At 52.0% G+C, this 19,520-nt stretch overlaps 11 protein-coding genes across 11 annotated transcripts; 5 read left to right on the top strand and 6 right to left on the bottom strand.

Annotated features, from left to right (window-relative positions):
• The first annotated feature begins 655 nt into the window (after window positions 1–655).
• Window positions 656–2,004, top strand: RPT2 (proteasome regulatory particle base subunit). Its single transcript, XM_018855660.1, has one exon. The coding sequence runs from the start codon at window positions 675–677 to the stop codon at window positions 1,977–1,979; it is 1,305 nt and encodes a 434-aa protein (XP_018714711.1). The 5' UTR covers window positions 656–674; the 3' UTR covers window positions 1,980–2,004.
• A 40-nt stretch (window positions 2,005–2,044) lies between these two features.
• METBIDRAFT_37252 (uncharacterized protein) lies at window positions 2,045–2,806 on the bottom strand (the record flags this gene model as incomplete). Its single annotated transcript, XM_018856847.1, has 1 exon — window positions 2,045–2,806. The coding sequence occupies one exon, from the start codon at window positions 2,804–2,806 to the stop codon at window positions 2,045–2,047; it is 762 nt and encodes a 253-aa protein (XP_018714710.1).
• Window positions 2,807–3,022: 216 nt separating this feature from the next.
• On the top strand, window positions 3,023–3,697 carry METBIDRAFT_120864 (uncharacterized protein). The gene has a single exon (XM_018854163.1). It carries the CDS (start codon window positions 3,239–3,241, stop codon window positions 3,587–3,589), a length of 351 nt encoding a protein of 116 aa, XP_018714709.1. The 5' UTR covers window positions 3,023–3,238; the 3' UTR covers window positions 3,590–3,697.
• Window positions 3,698–3,919: 222 nt separating this feature from the next.
• METBIDRAFT_17031 (SUMO-targeted ubiquitin ligase complex subunit) lies at window positions 3,920–4,309 on the bottom strand (the record flags this gene model as incomplete). The annotated part of the gene is made up of 1 exon (XM_018854685.1): window positions 3,920–4,309. A coding segment is annotated over one exon (390 nt), but the record flags the coding sequence as incomplete, so codon positions are not given.
• An 878-nt stretch (window positions 4,310–5,187) lies between these two features.
• METBIDRAFT_120813 (uncharacterized protein) lies at window positions 5,188–6,237 on the top strand. The gene has a single exon (XM_018854161.1). The coding sequence runs from the start codon at window positions 5,570–5,572 to the stop codon at window positions 6,116–6,118; it is 549 nt and encodes a 182-aa protein (XP_018714707.1). The 5' UTR covers window positions 5,188–5,569; the 3' UTR covers window positions 6,119–6,237.
• A 185-nt stretch (window positions 6,238–6,422) lies between these two features.
• Window positions 6,423–9,507, top strand: SLM2 (phosphatidylinositol 4,5-bisphosphate-binding protein). The gene has a single exon (XM_018855659.1). The coding sequence runs from the start codon at window positions 6,801–6,803 to the stop codon at window positions 9,243–9,245; it is 2,445 nt and encodes an 814-aa protein (XP_018714706.1). The 5' UTR covers window positions 6,423–6,800; the 3' UTR covers window positions 9,246–9,507.
• A 46-nt stretch (window positions 9,508–9,553) lies between these two features.
• RPL23A (60S ribosomal protein uL14) lies at window positions 9,554–10,423 on the bottom strand (the record flags this gene model as incomplete). Its single annotated transcript, XM_018858358.1, has 2 exons — window positions 10,368–10,423; window positions 9,554–9,925 (listed from the first exon to the last, which is right to left on the bottom strand). Exons 1-2 carry the CDS (start codon window positions 10,407–10,409, stop codon window positions 9,554–9,556), a joined length of 414 nt encoding a protein of 137 aa, XP_018714705.1. The 5' UTR covers window positions 10,410–10,423.
• Window positions 10,424–11,300: 877 nt separating this feature from the next.
• On the bottom strand, window positions 11,301–12,422 carry WSC2 (Wsc2p; the record flags this gene model as incomplete). The annotated part of the gene is made up of 1 exon (XM_018858630.1): window positions 11,301–12,422. One exon carries the CDS (start codon window positions 12,420–12,422, stop codon window positions 11,301–11,303), a length of 1,122 nt encoding a protein of 373 aa, XP_018714704.1.
• A 2,408-nt stretch (window positions 12,423–14,830) lies between these two features.
• On the top strand, window positions 14,831–15,589 carry METBIDRAFT_35751 (SNAP receptor; the record flags this gene model as incomplete). The annotated part of the gene is made up of 1 exon (XM_018856651.1): window positions 14,831–15,589. The coding sequence occupies one exon, from the start codon at window positions 14,831–14,833 to the stop codon at window positions 15,587–15,589; it is 759 nt and encodes a 252-aa protein (XP_018714703.1).
• A 93-nt stretch (window positions 15,590–15,682) lies between these two features.
• METBIDRAFT_36850 (uncharacterized protein) lies at window positions 15,683–17,065 on the bottom strand (the record flags this gene model as incomplete). Its single annotated transcript, XM_018856788.1, has 1 exon — window positions 15,683–17,065. One exon carries the CDS (start codon window positions 17,063–17,065, stop codon window positions 15,683–15,685), a length of 1,383 nt encoding a protein of 460 aa, XP_018714702.1.
• A 1,464-nt stretch (window positions 17,066–18,529) lies between these two features.
• Window positions 18,530–19,411, bottom strand: METBIDRAFT_20192 (uncharacterized protein; the record flags this gene model as incomplete). The annotated part of the gene is made up of 1 exon (XM_018854943.1): window positions 18,530–19,411. A coding segment is annotated over one exon (882 nt), but the record flags the coding sequence as incomplete, so codon positions are not given.
• Window positions 19,412–19,520: the final 109 nt, after the last annotated feature.

Genomic DNA, 19,520 nt, shown 5'->3' with positions numbered 1-19,520 from the left:
CCATAAAACAGAAAACTGGTATATGAAAGTGGGCAATGCGAGTGGCCTCGGTAGTGCCGGCTGCGAGTGTTGCAACTGGTCACGTCGACTTACTAAACACAAGGCAATACTCCAGCGGATGCCTCATAAAACGAACAAAAAATCGGCTCCATTAATTCATCAGCTCTTTTGCTGCTCCCGCAGTTGGCGTCCAAAAAAAAAAAAAAACCGCCGCCCGGCTAATAGCGGTGGCGCCCGGGCTTATAGTTGGCCCTGGCCCAGTCGCACCCAGGCCGGCCAATATCCACCAGGCCCCAGTAAAACCACACCAGGCCTCAGTAAAACCACCCACGAGGCCCCATGAAAAACACCCAGCACGCCCGATTTCCGCTTTCTGACCACGGCGCCATGTTCTTCGCTCCCCCAAAAATACGCACCTTCTTCTTTTTTTTTCTCTCCCAGCATCAGCTCTTTTTTTGCTCCCGCCGCCAGGCCTCCATGGAGAATGGCCCCAGGCGGCCGGGCCTGCACAGCGCCCGCCCGCTCAAAGTGGCGATCTCGCAACATCTAACCTACCCCAGCACCACCTACTCGTTATACTAAAATGGTATGTTTTATCCCCCACGCCCCCGAAAGACGCCCCGTCAAACTCTGGACACGCTTACTAACTTCCCCAGGGACAAGGAGCTTCAGGCATGCCCGGAGGCGGCAACCTCGGCAAGAAGAAAGACGACAAGAAGAAAGACAAGCCCAAGTACGAGCCGCCCGTGGAGGCCAAGTTCGGCAAGAAAAGAAGAAAGGGCCCCGACACCGCGGTCAGGTTGCCCAGCGTGTACCCCACCACGCGGTGCAAGTTGAAGCTCTTGAAGTTGGAGCGCATCAAAGACCACTTGTTGTTGGAGGAGGAGTTCATTGCCAACCAGGAGGCGCTCCAGCCCACCGAGGCCAGGCAGGCCGAGGAGCGCGAGAAAATCGACGAGTTGCGTGGCTACCCGATGTCCATCGGCACGTTGGAGGAAATCATCGACGACGACCATGCCATTGTGTCCAGCACCGCCGGGTCCGAGTACTACGTGACCATCATGTCCTTTGTGGACAAGGGTCTCTTGGAGCCCGGCTGCTCCGTGCTCTTGCACCACAAAACCGTGTCTGTGGTGGGTGTCTTGCAGGACGATGCCGACCCCATGGTCTCCGTGATGAAGTTGGACAAGTCGCCGAAGGAGTCCTACGCGGACATCGGCGGCTTGGAGTCGCAGATCCAGGAGATCAAGGAGGCCGTGGAGTTGCCGTTGACGCACCCGGAGTTGTACGAGGAAATGGGCATCAAGCCGCCCAAGGGTGTCATTTTGTACGGCGCGCCCGGCACCGGCAAAACACTCTTGGCCAAGGCCGTGGCCAACCAGACCAGCGCCACGTTCTTGCGCATTGTGGGCTCCGAGTTGATCCAGAAATACCTCGGCGACGGGCCCCGCTTGTGCCGGCAAATCTTCCAGATTGCCGGGGACTTGGCGCCGTCCATTGTGTTCATAGATGAGATCGACGCCATCGGCAGCAAGCGGTACGAGTCGTCCTCTGGCGGCGAGAGAGAGATCCAGCGGACCATGTTGGAGTTGTTGAACCAGCTAGACGGGTTCGACGACAGGGGCGACATCAAAGTCATCATGGCCACCAACAAGATGGAGTCGTTGGACCCTGCGTTGATCAGGCCGGGCAGAATCGACCGCAAGATCTTGTTCGAGAACCCCGACTCCAACACCAAGAAGAAGATCTTGAGCATCCACACATCCAAGATGAACTTGTCCAGCGACGTCAACCTAGACGAGCTTGTCACGTCCAAGGACGACTTGTCGGGCGCAGACATCAAGGCCATGTGCACGGAGGCTGGTTTGTTGGCGTTGAGAGAGAGACGCATGCAGGTGAAGGCCGAGGACTTCCGGACTGCCAAGGAACGGGTGCTCAAAAACAAGGTGGAGGAGAACCTCGAGGGGCTTTACTTGTAGATGCGGTGTGTATCATAATGAAACAGAAGGGTGTTCATACATTGTAGCCTATGTACGGGCGAGCCTCAGTCGTCGTTTCTGCTCAGCAAAAGACGGAGCACGAAGAGAAAGAGATTCAAGATGTCCAAGTACAACGCGATGGCCGCAGACACCTCGTCGTCGAGCGAGTAGGTCTTCATGAGATGCTGGGTGTCCACGAGAATGTAGGCCGAGAAGATCAACGCGCCTGCGCCAGAGTAGAGCATCTCGAAGCCTTTGGAATTGCCGGGGAAAAACATGTTCACGAAGCCGATGGCGATGAGCGCCCACACCGAGATCCCCAAGGCGCCCTGCCAGCTCCGGAAGTCGTAGCGCGACTGGAAGGCGAAGACCGTGAGGCCCATGAACACGACAAACGTGATCATTAGAGCCTGCACCACGGCGTCGGTGTCGACAAACGAGCACGCAAGCCCGACTCCGTACAGCTCGCACAACGTGAAGCCCGCTAGCAAAACGAGGTTGATGGGGTACAGGCGCGCCTTGATGTTGGCGCCTATGGCGAACCCCAAGGTGCCCACTATGGATACTATGTAAAGCCACATGTTGTTCATGCACCATGTCTGGAGCGGCTCATGCAGCCGGATCGCATATCCCACAAGCATCGTGGCAAAGATCTGGACCGAGAGGAGCGCGTACACTTTGCGGATGAACATCTGGCGCACGGGCAATTCACACGACGCCACGTTTACTGAGTACTTGAAGTCATCGGGCACGTTATCGCCCTGCGTCCGGGCGGCCGGGTCCTCGCCATATGCGGGGGGCTGGGAGGGCACGGGTTGGTACGACATTTTTCGAGCAGAATTATATAGGCAGCACGTTTGTTGGAGCAAAAGCTAAGAAGAGTGCGCGGAAGTAGGGTGGTTGAACTGGCAGGGCTGATGTAGGGAGGCGGGACATGTAGGTCACGGGACTGAGGAACGCGGAACGTGGGGAGCAGCCGAGGCTCACGGCGTGTTTGCTGTGTGCTACTGGGGCAGTGAAACAGGCACTGTGTTATTTGTGGCCGGCCTTGCGAGCGGAATTGGGATCTTCAACGGCGAAAGTGCTCAAATGCATAATCGCTCGAAATAAAAAAAGAAAGGGTGGCCGATGGGTCGGGCCTAATCAATGATGACTGGTTCTAAATTGACCGGGCGCGGCCTGTGCGCCAGTAGCTGGAACGGGCCCTCTGAGCAAGCCCACCACTATTCGATGCAACACATGGCATTTTATATAGTTTGATGGCGGTGGATACTCTCTTGCCGTCCAGGGTAATTTTTGCCGGCTGTGAAATGGTCCTCGGTCGGGTGGTTTTTTTTTGGATCATTTCTTGGTTCGTGATATGGAACTTCAGGGCCCAGGAATTGGCAATACGGAAATGTGCACTCCAGGCAACAACTCTGGATGACACCAAAATGAAAGCGACCAAGTCCACCAGAATTTACTTGCCGCATGGAATTGCAAATGCGAGACTCTCTTGTAAGTACCGTTCAGTTCACCTGGCAAGGTTCGTGTATGTTGGTCCACGGCCCACCGCCATGCGCCCTCGCCGTAGCAGACAGTGGTTCCAATATAGAGTATGTAATTTGTAGCTACCAAAATAATTCCCACGCCAGAGCGTCTCTGTGCTCTGACTGCTGTCTCTGGCCCATATCAGACGATCCTTGTCTCTGGCCCATATCAGACGATCCTACCAAATAGAAAGACTTGAACGACCGCTCGCCTCAAGCCTATTTTCGGCCCACACCTCTCGAGGGCCTACCCGGGCCCTGAATTTGTCCCACCCCATATTCCTTCCCTTCCCTCTTCTAAAAAAGCCCCTGTAGATCTTCGTCTGTATACGAGGTATCGTCATTCGAGCCACTGGGTGGGCTCTTGCCAAAGCTCTGAAACTCGTCATCCAGACTCTGTTTCCCCAGGCTGTCATCCGCCTGCCCCGCCGCCTTCTCGATCGGCGGCGCCACTTTGTTTCCCCTTTTCAACCGTAGCACGATTGTGTCTTTGAATGCCACAGATTTGCGGCACATGGGACAGAGGCCCACCCCTTTTTTCCCCCGCGTTTGCCCACGAGCCGAGGACGCAGATATGCTTTTCTGTAGGCATTCAAGGCAGTACACGTGCCCGCAGAAGGTCGTGGTGGCGTTTTTGATCGAGTCGAAACAGATGGGGCATTCAGCCTCACAGAGCTTCTTCACGACTTTTGGAGGAGCCTGTTCTATGAGTTTCTGCGTTGCTTCATGGAAGGCAAGCACTTGCACATCGTCGTCTTCTTCTTCGTCCGAGGACAAGCTGATTACATAAGGGGCAGGCATATTTTCGGGCGCCTGCTTACCTGCTTATCTGCTGACAGAGGGCAAGCATGGTCTGCCAGGTGAGGCGCCTGTCCTGCACAAAGGGGAGTGCCTGGGCCGGCACCATGGAGTTTTGGATGGCCCGTAATTTGATGCCATTTAAAAGGAGAGGGTTTTTACAAGATGGCACTACAATCAGGCGCCAGGGCATTTGGGTGCTCGGCCATATCTCACACCGTGTAGTGAGATACAGCTCAATCGAGAATGTACGAAGTAGGGGAGCCTACAAGTTTTAACTTGGTGCCACCCAGGTTTGTCTGGATGGATGCAACACCCACTATTATGCAGATAGCTCTAGCGCGACGTCTTGGCTATGCGGAATCATGATAATTGAGTCCTGGAGAATGGGCGAGGTTACCTTTGGCTTTTTCGGGGGCTTTATCCGGGGCCTAATTATTGGGCCTTCTTATGTGGCTTTATCCTGGGGCTTTATTATTGCGCTTTATGGCTTTATTTTGGGCCTCTATTTTGGAGCCATATTACGGGTCGTTATCATTGCACTTTATTACGGGACTTCATTACAGAGCTTTATTATTGGACATTTTACGGGAATTTATTATTGAATTTTATTTCGGGACTTTATTATTGAACTTTATTACGGGACTTCATTACAGAGCTTTATTATTGGACATTTTACGGGAATTTATTATTGAATTTTATTTCGGGACTTTATTATTGAACTTTATTACGGGACTTCATTACAGAGCTTTATTATTGGACATTTTACGGGAATTTATTATTGAATTTTATTTCGGGACTTTAATATTGAACTTTATTACGGGACTTTATTACAGAGCTTTATTATTGGACTTTTCTACGGAACTTCATTATTGGACTTTATTACGGGACTCCATTATTGAACTTTTTACGGGACTTTATTACAGATAATCATTATTGGGCTCTATTAACGGGCTTTCTCATTGGGATTTACTACAGAACTTCATTACAGAACTTTGCTTTGGGCCTCTTCTGCCCCGATTTGCCTCTGCTTCGTATTTCTGGTTTACGGCTGTGGAATATGGCGCCATGTATCGCCCCAATTTAAGGTTTAGCTATCGTGCGATATATGACTCTGATTTGTGGCCCTGGCGGCGCGGTACGCACGCAGGGCTTTTTCCATGAGCGAGCCCGGCCAGACACGGCAGAATAAGAGGACGCCATTCCAAACCCGGCCCGGGGCGGAAGGCCGTTCTGTGATTGGAACCCGAAGTTTGGCCCAGCATGTCTCGCGAGTCTTGGTGCGATTGGCGTGAGTGGGCGCGATTTGCGAGAGTCGTGGTGCGGTTCATGCAGAGGCCAAGGCCGGCACGGCGAGCTAATATACTAATTGCTCCAGTTGCGGACACTCCCCAGTTTAGCGCCAGAAACGCAGCGCCGGCGCCGGGACATGCCTCATGGCCACGGCCACATGTGCGCCGCAATCAATGTGCCCGGTCCTCTCAATACTTGCCCCAGGGAGTGGTGACATCATTTGTAGTCGGCTGTGGCCCCGCTGTCTGTTCTGCCCCGGGTAACGACTGCACACCAGCTCGCGCGGCGGAATTCTACTGGATGGCGACAAGCAGACTACAGCGCCATGGCCATTGGGTAGAAGCAGAAAACAGCGAACAAAGCAAAAAAAAACAAAAAAAAAACAAAAAGAAGAAAAAACGCAAAGTTCCCCCAGGGATCTGCCTAGTTTCCGGACCTTGGCTGTGCGTGTTGCGCCGCGGGCAGATGCCCTCACCCTGGATTTGCCATAGTTCTTCGGGGCAGAAGCGTGCGGCATAGAAGCCTGTTTTTTCGATCTGCCCCAGCAATGGAATGTTCAGCCAATCACCCCTCGCCACCAGACCAGCACTGGATGTGCACACACATACAGCAGCTTCACCGGGCGGCCAGTCACCACACCCGGCGCAGGCCCAAAACACCCCCGGGGCCGCCAATAACTCCTCTGCGGCCGGCCTCTAATATTGACGCCCTTGCACATTCCATAGTGGTCTGAAGCTACGAGAGAACGCGCGCTGTATGCCAGCTGCAGGAGCGTGTGCACAGGCGTTCGAATGGAGCAGGCTCTTTTGGGCCAAGAGCACTGTTTTTTTTTTTGTCTTTGCCCATTGTCTCCATACCAGAAATCAGCCCGGGGTCATCCTCCAAGCAAGTCTGCCACAACGGACAGCCTCCATTCCCCCCGCCACGGAAAACCCACTCCACACCACGACTCCACCGGCTGCTCACTCATAGTTCCGGATCCACGGACACATCCCCATTTCCCCGCCGTGTTTATTTTTTCTGTAAGGCAGGCCCACCGGATACTTTAATCTTGGTTCCCGCACACTCACAGATAGCCTCCCGACTTGATTGCCTGGGCCATACACAGACCCTCGCCACCTAAAAACCCCTTGTTGCCCGAAACCAGTGGGCGTCTAATCCCCCCGTTTGTCTGTCCACAAAACCACTGCCCCTCCCGCCGATGTCTGACTACCACAACCCGCTCTCGGTGGTCATTCCCCACGAGTTCCACAACCACCAAGACTTCCCCACGGAGGTGGTTGCACACAGATTCCAGGCGTACAGGGATATAGTGAAGGACCTCATTTCGTACCTTCGCCAGTACGCGTCCGTGCAAGAAGAAATCGTGCGGCAGCAGGTGAGGCTTCAACAGGCCGTGGGCGCCGCAAGCCAGTCCGTCTCCCACGCTGCCTCCAGCGAAAAACAGCACAGCCACATCCGCTCGAGACTGCGGGAAAAGCCCACCGTCAACGACGACGACCTCAGTGCCATCAACCAGTTCTTCTTGCCCATTGGAAACGGGCTGATCCAGGACATCCCCACGATATTGACCAAGTTCCACCAGCAGAACATCCAGACGAGCACCAAGACGCTCAAAGATATCAACCAGGTGATCATCCCGAAACTCGAGGACTTGCGCAAGGACTTGCTCGTCAAGGTCAAAGAAATCAAGAACTTGCAGAACGACTTCAAGAACACGCTCTCGCGGGAAATCACCGAAACAAAGGCCTTGATTGCCGGCTTCAACCAGGCCATCGACGTGACGACCCACTTCGAAAAGTTGGGCTCTGCCGCGTCGCTTCACTACGACCTGAACGGCGACGCCGACAACGCAAAGAAAGATCCCTTCTTGATGAAGATCAAGTTAGAGCGGCAGTTGAAAAGACAGTTGCACGAGGAAGCGTACCTCTACGAGGCATACAAAAACTTGCAAATGTCAAGTGAAAAGCTAGAGTCGATAGTCGTGTTGGAGATTCAGAACCACATGGGCATGTTTTTGAACTTAGTCGAAAACGAGAGCTCTTCCGTTTCCAATTTCTTGGTGCCAAACTTTACCCAGGGATTCTTGGCCAAAGAGCCCAATTTGGAGTGGGAGGCTTTCATCCTGAGAAATTTGCCTCGCTCGTCATCCATCTCGCACAACTTGACCTCTGGCATGTTTATTGATCTCTCGTTTCCTTCACGCAAAATAAGCGACCTTGCCATCCCACACTACGACTCTTTGCTCAACATCCCAGTGAGAGAGGGAAGCCTCGAGAGAAGATCCAAGTTCTTGAAATCGTACTCTGGTGGGTGGTACGTATTGACTTGCAGCTACCTCCACGAGTTCAAGTCTCCAGACAGAAAGAAGGACCAGAACCCGGTCATGTCATTGTCTTTGGACCACTGCCTGGTGAGCGAGCATTCAAAGAACGACGGTAAACTATCAGGAGCTTACAAGTTCGTGTTGTATTCCAAGCTGCAGAACGGATTGATACACAGGGGCCATAACTGGTCTTTCCGATGCGAGACGTATCAGACTATGATTGAGTGGTACAACGATATCAAAACCCTCACATCCTTGCCATCTCCAACTTCTCGTGCCAAAGCCATGAGCAAGAAGTTGACGGCAAACGATGCAGCTGGCGACAAGTTGTCAAGAACGTCCAGTGCCATTTCAGGGCACACAGGGGTCAAGTCCTTACGATCCAGCGCCTCCAGGGCGCGCAATAGATTGACCCAAGAAGTGACAAACTCGTCTGTCGTATCTACGGTCCCATCCCATCGGTCTGCAACCGCATCTGGCTTGAACAGGGCAAGCTTATCTCCTTCCGTGCACCGCTCCCCCAAATTGTCGAACCTACTTAACAGCGACGGGACAGCAGTGGCGTCTTCTGAAGAACATACAAAGGACAACGACTCGGTTGATCAGAATGGGAATATCACTGTGAGAACGCTGGTCTCCTTAGATCGGAATGAAAGCAGACAAGATATGTCCAGACAAGAGAAACGCCTGAACGGAATTGATCGTCCAGGCTCCAATCTCCTGACACCAAGCGGAGATCAACGCAGCGCTGAAGGCCACGCCTCGCCCCAACAGACGATCCCGCAAAACTACCAATACTACATCAACCAGGTCAACCAAAGACCTCAACAGTTTTACGACCCTGTTCTGCAGCAGTTCTTCATGATCAACGCTATTCCTGCACTGCAGGTCACACAGATGGACCAAGCCCCCCAGCAGAGTCTTCCAGCCACCACCAGTGTAACACCAAGCACAACTGGACTCCAGCCACAGGGAATAGTGCAGCCAATGCCACAGTATTTTCCGTCATCGCCATTGCCCGTCCACAGCCAGCTAGCTTCTGAAGCATCCAGTTTGCACCCACAACAGTCGCCACTTTCGCTCCAGGGCCAGTCGGTTCCGGGTATAGTCGAGCAAGGAAAGAGAACAAGTCAGTATATTCCGCAATTTCCGGGCCACTTCAATGAAGGACCTTCCAGAAACGCGCCTTATCCAGTTCAGTTTGGAGATAGCATTGATGGCAATGCGCAAGGCCCGTCAAGTAGTGGGCAGCCGGAGCCTGGGCGCAATAACAGCATTGATGAAAGAGAGTCCAAGGTGACGATCAGTGATGAAAATTAAGATGTACATATACATGCATGCCGGGTGTCACGATAGCGCATGGGAATACCTGACAAGCAGCACCCTATTTAGAGCAATCACGATTAGAATGAGCAACATTGGCACACATTGTAGTCCAGAAAGGATGCACCCGAGAAGGACCCAGTGGTCTTACGAGACTAAGATGAAATATTTGGCTCAGATGTCGATACGTGCCTCGCACGTCCTCATCAAAACAGCGAGGGCTCTTAGAACATTTACTACGAGGCACCAGAGAGTGGTCTCAAAATATTTGTGAATTAATGTATCATATACAAAAGATCGTGAGTTTAGACAACAACACCAGAGTTGGAAGCAATTCTTGGCCACAAGTCAGCACACTCCTTGGCAACTGGACCGGTGATAGCGGAACCCTTCATTTCACCCTTAGGGTTGACAATGACACCGGCGTTGTCCTCGAAGTACAAGAAGGTACCGTCCTTTCTTCTCCAAGGCTTGGATTGTCTGACAACAATGGCTGGCATAACCTTCTTTCTCAATTCAGGCTTACCCTTCTTGACGGTGGCCATGACCATGTCACCAGCAGAAGCAGCTGGCAATCTATTCAATCTAGCACCGACACCCTTGACGGCCAAGATGTAAAGGTTTCTAGCACCAGAGTTGTCGCAACAGTTGACGACGGCGCCGACTGGCAAACCCAACTATCATTGTTAGTAATTATTCCTCGGGTTGTCTTCCACATGGCAAGATACGACCAGGTCCAGAGTCAGAAATCATGGATATACTCGATGGAACTTGTAGTGACTTGTGGTGATTTGAGGATCTTGTATGCGACTGCTTCATGAAAGGAGGCGTATACTAAGTGAAGAAAGACCCGATGGTCTACAAATTTTTCGATGAATGCGATGGCCTGGTTTATCATGAAGGAGACGATGAGTTCACCCAGTGTGTAGCACAAAGACACATTGTGTGGTGGATTGGCGGGGAATCGTATGATTGAAGGGCATACCCTGGATTTCATGATCTTGAGGCAGGCCCTTGTATATGGATAAATCTTGATCCAAGATCCCGTGATTTTGCCGGTCAACACAGACGGCCATGTGGATAAAGACAAATTTCAAATTGGAACGGAGCGGTACATACAGACATACGGAACTTGTTACCGGAAGCACCAGAACCAGACATGATGATATTCTATAGTTTGTAGTTGAGGAGTAGGTAATGGCTTTGATTTTTTTTCCCACCCAGTGCGCAGAGCGTAGGCGTGCGGGAAAATTTTTCCTCACTGGCTGGGGCGTGCACATAGGGGCACGTTAGGGTATGAGACCTAGAATGTGCGTCCGCACGTGACAGGGTCGGAGCCTGGCGGGATTCGGATGCTTGGGAGCGGTGCATTAAAAAGTGATATTATAACACCAGCTGCGTCCCCCTGCCATCCTATATGGCACACGTGTCTATCGAATATTTGTTGGAAACACGCGTCCTTTATTGCATTCTACTTCTCTACTTCTAGTAAACGAGCGAAGGCTGATTGGAGGGCTATCGGCAGGCGAGACATACAGACCCCGAGCTGCAAAATGTCGTAGCGCATAATCCAACCATAAACGAAAATAGATACTTTCACTTCCCCATGGAGAAGCGCAAAAAATATAAAGGTTTTCTGACCAGAGGTGTTTGCGCGATACTCACTGTCTTTGCCTGGTAACCTCAGCCGTGCGAGCCTCACATGGAAGTTGCGAAAGTTGGCTTCTAGGCATACGCGGGACTCAACTGTGCCAGGCTAAACAGATGGTACGCACCGTCAAGACGAGCGTGGTCCGGTCCGTGTTTACATACTTGGACGCTTGTCTAAGTGTTGTCTATTAAGGGTTACATATGTTCATTAGAGCTATGTTCCCAAAGCAAAGCAAAAACGTATTGATGGCATGCGGCGCTTCTCCAAAGGACAAGATGCAGTCGACTGGTCCAGAGAGACCCTGAGACCATGTCCCTTGCCGCAACCACGGGAATTGAAAATAAAAAAAAATCCAGGCGGCCGACCGGGTCCGACCGCCTCTCGTCGTTACTCATGTTTCATCAATTGTTGACCACCTGTAGCGACCCAGGGTTCCGCGTGAGCATATCAGGCAATGAGCCGTTGGACAAGCGGCGACGGCCGTACTCCGTGTTGTTGGCGTAGTAGTTATCCCTTTCAGCATCGTTCGCAAAATAGAACGCGTCTTCGTTGTTTGAGGAGTACGAGCGGTCTGTGTTCGAGTTGTTGTGCGTGTGGGTGCCTGCGGCAGCGGCAGCACCGCCTCCCACAAAGGTGTGCGGGGTCACGGAGTCGAACTCGCCCAACTGGGCCCGCTTATTGTCCGAGAAAACAAAGTCGTCATCATCGTCGTCCTCGTCGCGGTTCTTGCGCCACCGGAGAACAAAAAATACGATCAAAGACACGACAGCCACCCCGCCAATCGAGCCGACGACGGCTCCCGCAATCTGGCCTCCCAGCACGCCCAGAGACTTGGTGGTTTCTGACGAGCTGCTGCTGCTGCTGCTTGAGTTTCCTGATGCTACGGTGGTGGTGACTGCAACGATGGAGCCCGAGGTCCCGCTGGGAGAGGACGTGACTGTCGAAACAATGGTCGTGAAGCCGCTGGCTTGGCTTGCAGACGAGCTGGTCTGCGTATTGGACGCGGCCTGCGTTGCGCCCAGCGAGCCCGCTGAATTCCCGGGCTGCGAGGATGCTGAACCCAGCGACTGCGATGATGACGAGCTTGACGAGGATGTCTTGGTCGACGAAGACGTCGACTTCGAGGACGATTTCGAGGATGATTTCGTCGAGGACGACGACGACGAAACAGACATGGTGGAGCCGTCCACGTCGTCGTTCACGTAGACCTCGAAGTACCCGTCGCCGCCGCACGTGATGCTGCCGTATCCTTGGCACGCCACGTCGCACTTGGAGCTATCGACCTCCAAGGATGACGCCGGGACCGTCAGCCCGCAGTAGCAGTATTTGCCGTCCATGACCGCGGCGACCTTTTCGCCCTCGCAGAGCTGCTCACAGTACGACGGTGTCTGGTAGGTATACGAGCCTTGCAGCGTGAGCAAGGACAGGATGTCGCTTTCGGAATAGCAGCCGTAGTCAGAGAAGGAGTCCGCCTGCACGAGCACGGCGAGCAGTAGTAGTAGTAGCTTCGAGGGGGTGTACATGCTGGATGCGCAGTGGGTATGGGACTGGTGGGGGTTGTTATGGGGCGCTGCTTTTGGTGGGCTATGCTAGCTTTTGGCAGATAGTGCTTGCGTTTGTGGCGGTGCTCAGATCTGCTCGTGGATTGGACGCTGGCGGTGGTTTTTGGAGTAATCCAAGGTGATATTTGGCTGATGAGCGGGCCTGGTTCGGGATCGTGCAATGTGGGTGGGCGGCAAAAAGACACACTGGACTCGGCGCTAGATGGAACCCGGAAAAACAAACGGACAGAACCTAGTAGAAGCGGATCTCGAAGCTGGTGGCAATCGGCGCTATGTGCTAGAAAAAAAAAGGAACGTCGGAGGGTTTGGCCTTGCTATATTGAAAACTTCAACGAAAGAACAAAAAAAACAATGGAGCAAGGCTAGAAAAAACCAGGCACAGTTGTGAGAAACTAGCATGGGCGCGGGGCTACGTAACGCGCACTGAGACTCAGGCACGAGGCCGTACTTGGCCAATTAACATATAAGCCTCTGATGCTTTTCAAGACAGACCCAAGAAAAAGGAAAAAGAAACGCCCAGTTCCGTGCCCAAATAGCAGAACAGGTTGAGACGTCTTTTTTCCCCCTGTTTACTCATCTGATCGCCGGCCTCTGCGGCCTTTCTCCAGATCTCAAAATGGCTCTGATGGCCCTGGCCTGCACGGGCCCACGCAGCTCGCTCGGAAACAACAACAAACGCAGTTAGTAAAAGTGGACAAAAAGCCGCGCATGCAGTCGCTTCCATGCGTTCCAGGGCGCTAGTCGCCAGGCCCACCTATTGCCGGACCCAGGCCCCCAGGCTTAGGTTTTTTTGAGGCGGCCCCAGACAATCCGCGACACCCTCATTCTATGGTGAGACGGCCCGGGCATGGTGGGTCCTTTTTCTGTCTTGTTTCCAAGCGGCAGCCCACACTCCCACACGCCCGGTCCGGCGTGGCCCACACCCAGCCATCTATTTTTGGATGCCCCAGTTGGTCAGGACCTGGGTGTGTGCAGATTACACGGTTTGTTTCGCGAGCTAGTATGCGCGTATCCAGGCGAAACCGGCGATGCCCAGGAACGCCCGCTAATATTTGCTCTAACCAAGCGAGGCCCGAAGAGCCCAGCGAAACACCACCAGACAAAAAAAAAAAACAAGAAAAAAACAAACCCGAACCGTGTCGGCAGAGAGCGCGTTTTGGGCCGCTTTGGGCAATACGTCCTTTCTGGGGCAGTATCTTTACTTGGGCAGTATGTCTTTATTGTGAGCAACGGCTGTATTTGGCGCAACGTTCCCACCTGCCCGGGCCTGGTCCAGTTTGGATTTCTTGCGGGCCTGCTTCCTGTTTTTTTTTCTTCAAATCCGTTGTGCGGCGCCGGGGCCAATTTTTGGTGAACATCCAGCGCCACTGCACCGCGACATCTGGGCCTAAGAATTATTGCACTGCTGGGAGCACGAACTGGGGCTCCGAAACGGGCAGTCTGCACGGGGCTGATTCCAAGGAGCGCGTCGCCGTTTTTTTTTTGCTTTTAGTTATCTTTATCATACGTCATTTTCGCTGACATTCCCGTTTGCTTGGCGTGCCCTTCGGCTTTAGTTCCCTACGCCATGTCAACACGAAATTCATTCCAGCCCTAGCAGTAGTTTATTTTTTCGCGCACCGGCGCAATTCCAGCCTCAGATCTGGGAAGCGGTGGCCCGCACCAAACACCCGTGCACCCGCCCTATATAAAGCCGACGTTCGATGCCCCAGTCTTTCCGAACCAAGCGGCCCCTTCTCTTTCCGTCAGGCTCATTGGGGTTTCCCCAAGATTGGTCTTTCCTGAGAACTTGCGCGGGCTGCTCAGAGAAATCACAGGCCCTTTTTCGCTAACAACGATCCGAACCCACCGATCGTAGTTTGATAGTAGTGGGGCTTACATCTTTATCTTCACCCTCTTCCAACGTTGCTCACTCTCCTTTCAAGTATCTCTCCTTTCAAGTATCTCCCCTCCCAAGTATCTCTCCTCTGCCTGTCTATTTGATGCCGTGTTGACAGCCGTAGCTGTAGTGCAACCCTAGCAGTTCCCGGCCTGCGACATGCTCTTGTTTGATTTGCGATGTTTTACGCTCCATTGGCCGACCTAACAAAGTGCGGCATCTCATTGGGTCTACGCCGATTTTGAACGACCGAAACCGGGCTCCACAACAATAGAGTCCCTTTTTGGGGCTAAGCCTTTCCCGAAAAATGCTTCCTATATTTAATTCTGTGCCATGGTTCATCTAATCAGACAAATCTACAAAACAAATAGCGAAGGTTCTGGCAGTATCCATGTAGCCTTCCAGACCTGCGTGTACCAGAACATCCAGCGAGCCTGCTCTATAGTAGACAGGTTCTCCATACCTCGACATTGCATCGATACTGGTTCCGATGCACTTGACACTTGGCAATTTTGCCAACATAGTATCACAGTACGAACACGAGCTCGATGCCTGTGCAGAGTCTCGTTCTACCAATGCCAACCCGTTCCTACAAAGTCTCATACTACAGAAAATCCAACACGATCTTCCTCGGCTACTACGAGCCGTGAATGACCACAAGACCACCACGGCGGGCCAGCTGCTATTCACAAGATTACATGAGCTTTCTGACTCTGTGGATGAGCAGTTGTACGAGCAAAAGAAGGCAGATGCCCTGTTTTTGGATAGGTATAAAACGAACACTACCGTAGACCCGGCTGCCGACACGATTGGCCCAATGCCAACCGATACCCCGCAACCCACAGATGACGATAACTACGCTTCCTTGCGCAAGCGCTTGCTCGCGGATGGGGCTGCCACTTCGTTGGACAACGATGCAAATGCCTCGAACGAACAGATGAACAATTACCACGAAACGTTCCAGGAAGACTTGCTTAGCGACTTGACCGGTTTGGCATCCACGCTCAAGAATTCCGCTCTTTCGCTCTCCGCCAAAATCGCTGATGACGCCCACTTGGTTTCGGAGACTGGTGAGTCCATGATGAGGAGTCTGACGTTGATGCTGAGTGTGGGCACTAATCTCAATGCGTACTTTTCGGAGAAGACGGGCGGGAAGATCACGGTTTTCTTCATGATCAAGACGATGGCGTTCGTCTTTGTCTTGTTCTTCCTCATGGTGGTGATTGCGAAGATCCTCCCCAAAATGTGATGAGGGACTGTTACTGGATGCGGGCTACGCGTGAAGCTTCGTTTGGGATCTATGTACAAATGAATATCTTATGACGGGCCTTAAATTTGGTACTTACTCTCTGTATTCGCGGTCAGGCGACGCAGACGTCCCCCGGCTGAATTGCGCCTGGTTCACATTGCCAAATTGACGTGTGTCAAGCGATTCGGCCACCAAGTTTTGCGCTTGGTTTTGGAACTGCCTGGGCAAATTGCCACATCTGTCCTTACCAAAGTTGATCTTCAATGTCTTGTAGTCCTTGAACGACTTGATTCCGTCGATGGCCTTGATGGCGTTCGCAATGTTCACAAAATTGATGAAAGCGCAGTTTTTTGCCTCGAGGTAGTTGATCTGTTCAATCTCGCCGAAGGTCGAGAAATCGTCTCTCAACTTCTGGGCATTGAAGTAAGCGAAGTCGTTAATGTTGCCGATGTAGATGTTCCGCGAGGCGCCGTTCGACACAGCCAACGACAAGGCATTGGACAATGGGCCAGAATGTTTTCCCCAGCCAACCTTGATCCGCCTGTTGTGAATAGTCAAGCCATGTAACTGACACATGGCGAAAAATTGTGCGGCAGCGATTGGGTCAATGAACGTGATGAAGCAGACGTGTCTTTCTTTCAAAAACCTGATGCTTTGCAAGAGACCGCCACGCACAACGTTGCAGATTTCCTCAACAGAAGATTCTTGGTGCAAGTTTCCAAGATATACAGTTCTGTTTCCCAAGTTGTTGGCACCCCCGGCTTGCGTCGCAATTTGCGCAGCGGCAGCAGATTGTTGTACCAAGGCCGAAGATATAAACTCTCTGTCGGCAGCAGTGACAACGTGTTCCATGCCCGGTGCAAGACCTAAATATTGGGCAGCATTGTGCTGCTGTGTTTTCGTGATGAAAGCACATCTGTCTTTGCCGTAGAAGCATTTCTTATCCAAGTATTTTTCCTCCAAAGGCAAATTAGACACACATCGAATGGCGCTCAAGATTGACAAGAAGTGAATGAATGCAATTCCTTTTTCGTGGATGATTTTGATGCAATCAATGACACCGTAGCTGGACAAGTCCGCTCTTAATTCGTCTTCCGTGATCATCTCGTCTGTTGCTGGGTTATGCAAGTTTCCCAAGTAGACGTTCCGGGTGGCCCCATCTTTCTGAATAGCGTCCTTTATCGCAGGAAGAATCGGGGTGTTTTTGCCCCAGCCAACACGGATGTCATTCCCCTTGATGCTCAACTTCTTTAAGATACAGTCGGAGTGGAACAATAATGCCGACTGCAGGTCGATGAACGAGATAAATGCGCAATTTTTGGAAGGCAAGATTTTCACGTTTTCCAAGATGCCACTTCTCACGTAGTCCAACAACTCATTAGGTTCAACATCATTGGGAAGATTCCCCAAATACACCGTCCTCGAAGGCGCAGATGGGTCTGGCGACGCACCCGAATGCTGCTGCTGAGGAGCCATCACAGGTTGGCTTGATTGGCCGTACATAAAGTCCAGAGTCTGGGGATTCTGGACCGAGTTGTTGAACGTATTCTGGGTGAACACGTTTTTGGTATCTTGAAGGCCGTTCCACTGCTGTTGCTGGTGTTGTTGCTGGTGTTGCTGTTGATGTTGCTGTTGATGTTGCTGTTGATGTTGCTGTTGATGTTGCTGTTGATCGATTTGCTGGGCGGGCGCATACAACCCCTGGTTCAACTGTGGAGAGGTTCTTTCTTCGTGGTAGACTCTTCCGTCAAAAAAAGGGGCAGGAGCATCATTTGAGAGCAAGAATCTATTGTTGTCATTGTTGGTGCTGAGCTCATGGTTGATCTGATTGTAGTAATCAAAGCTGGGCGGCGCTTCTTGTTGGTACTGGGGCTGCAAGAAGTCCTGCGAGGGCTCGTTCGCATAGTACTGGCGGAATGAATGGTCCATCAAAGGCTGGTTGTTGTTTTGGTATGGGTCATAATAGGACATGTCGGGCAAATGAACAATAAATTAACAATGATGCTTGAGAAATGAAACCCTCTTCTGATTTGCAAGAGAAAATGCCAATGGATTAATCCTTTTTCCGGAACGTGCGGTGAATGGAAAGACAGCACCAAGAAATAAACGAGATGCCTGGGAAACAATTAGAAGTCGTATGACTGGAGAATGAAAGTGCAGTGGGAAATGAACTGAATGCAAAATGCGATGTACCCGGCGCAGGGTTATTTGTCCTCTTTGTTTCCACCCGAAATCACAACTAGGCTATCTTAGAAGTCCGTGTCAAACGCAGAAAGGCTAAAGTGGAAAGCCAGGGGTTAGACGTTTCAGATCACTGTCTTTAGATGAGGCGTTAGTCCGGATTAGACTTCTTGTGCAACTGGGTTAAGAAAGAGTTAGACCTGGCACTTTTTTTTTCAGATCTCTGCGCGAGACCAAACTGCACTCCCGGATTTGAACTCCACACAACTGACGAGCGAACGCGTGACGGGAATCTGTCGGTACGCCCGGCGGTTTAATTATTTCTCATCTTTTTTTTTTTTCATTTGGCCAGATTGACTACCTCGCGTATAGTTTCCCCCCCAAGATGTCTCTTGCTTTGAAAAATTCTGCCATGTGTTGTGGCCCGCGGCACATGGCAAGATTTTGCCACTAGTCAGAGTACTCGGTTTCATTGCCCTCGTCGCTATTGTCTGCGCCGCACAAGGGGGTCACGTGCGCAGCGCCGGGCCCAGCGTTGTCGTCGGACCCGCTATAGTCTGTGAGATCGGGTGCAGGCCCCGCGCCCGGACTGGATTCGCAATCTTCACTAACTAGCTGCGAAAGCGCTGGCGTATCGCTAGAATTTTCGATTGCGTTTTCTGATGGCTTTGCCTGGAGGCTGCCTCGTTCTTTGACGTCGAAGACGTCGGGCCCCGGGCCGAGATTTGATGTCACGTGCTCGTGTTCCCCGACAGGCGGTGGCGCCCTTTTCATAGGCCGCGTCTTTCTGTCGCGCTTCGGGCTGCGCTCGCCGTATTTCTTATGCTCTTCTCCCACAATGATATCCTCCAAATGAAGGATCTTCAAGTTGGACTTTTGCCGTTCTTTGTAGCTTTGGTTCAAAGTGCCAAAGTCCTCCACCTTGTCACCCTCAAGCTCGGCGATCTTGCGCTTTTTGCTCTGCAAGACCTGGAAAAACCGGTCCTCCATGTCGCGCAAGATGGTCTTGTAATCGCTCTCCATCTCTTCTATAGTTCTCTCCTTCTGCACCAAAACGGCCTCGATTTCCTCGAGGCGCCGCCTTGTTTTGGAGAGCTCAGCCTGCAATTCTAGATTCTGCACCGACTGCTCCAGAATCCACGTGAGCAAATCCATTTTTTCGCGGTCTGTATGTGCCACTTCGTCCATATCCACGTGTTGTAGGAACATGGCCCCATACTCCACGGGAAGCCTGTCGCCAGTTCTCACGAAAAGCTCGAATTCTGGGGGTGTCTCCGATAATTCCTCGCCAATCAACTCGCCTGTGTCTGGGTCGTACTCCTCCAGTGAAGTGAGACGCCCGGCGAAAATGACGTTTTCGAAGCCGTCCGGAGCACTGGTTTCTGCTACGAGATTCGCATCAAACATGAACAGCGAGAGGATTTCCCATTCTTCGTTACTCAAGTCTTTTTTGGTCTTTGCTCTTTTCAATTTCGTCGGGGACAACTGTGCTTCAAACATACCTTCCTCGCACGCCGCAAGCAAGTGAAGCATGGCGGCCCCGTCCAGGCGGGAAATCTTCAATTGGGCCAGCGCAGTTTTTACTCTGCGTCCGGTCTCCCTGCTGACGACATCGAGAGAAATCGAAACAACTTTACCACTGATGCCTGCCATCGCATTCTTCCAAGTCTGTCTTTTCAAACGCGTGAGGCTAATACAAGGATGTAATTTCTGGCGTTGGAAGACAAGCCGCACCATGCGCGCGCCAGTG

The sequence above is a fragment of the Metschnikowia bicuspidata genome, assembly GCF_001664035.1.
Source record: "Metschnikowia bicuspidata var. bicuspidata NRRL YB-4993 chromosome Unknown METBIscaffold_1, whole genome shotgun sequence".
Taxonomy (NCBI): domain Eukaryota; kingdom Fungi; phylum Ascomycota; class Pichiomycetes; order Serinales; family Metschnikowiaceae; genus Metschnikowia; species Metschnikowia bicuspidata.
This window is presented reverse-complemented; position numbering and strand designations above follow the sequence as displayed.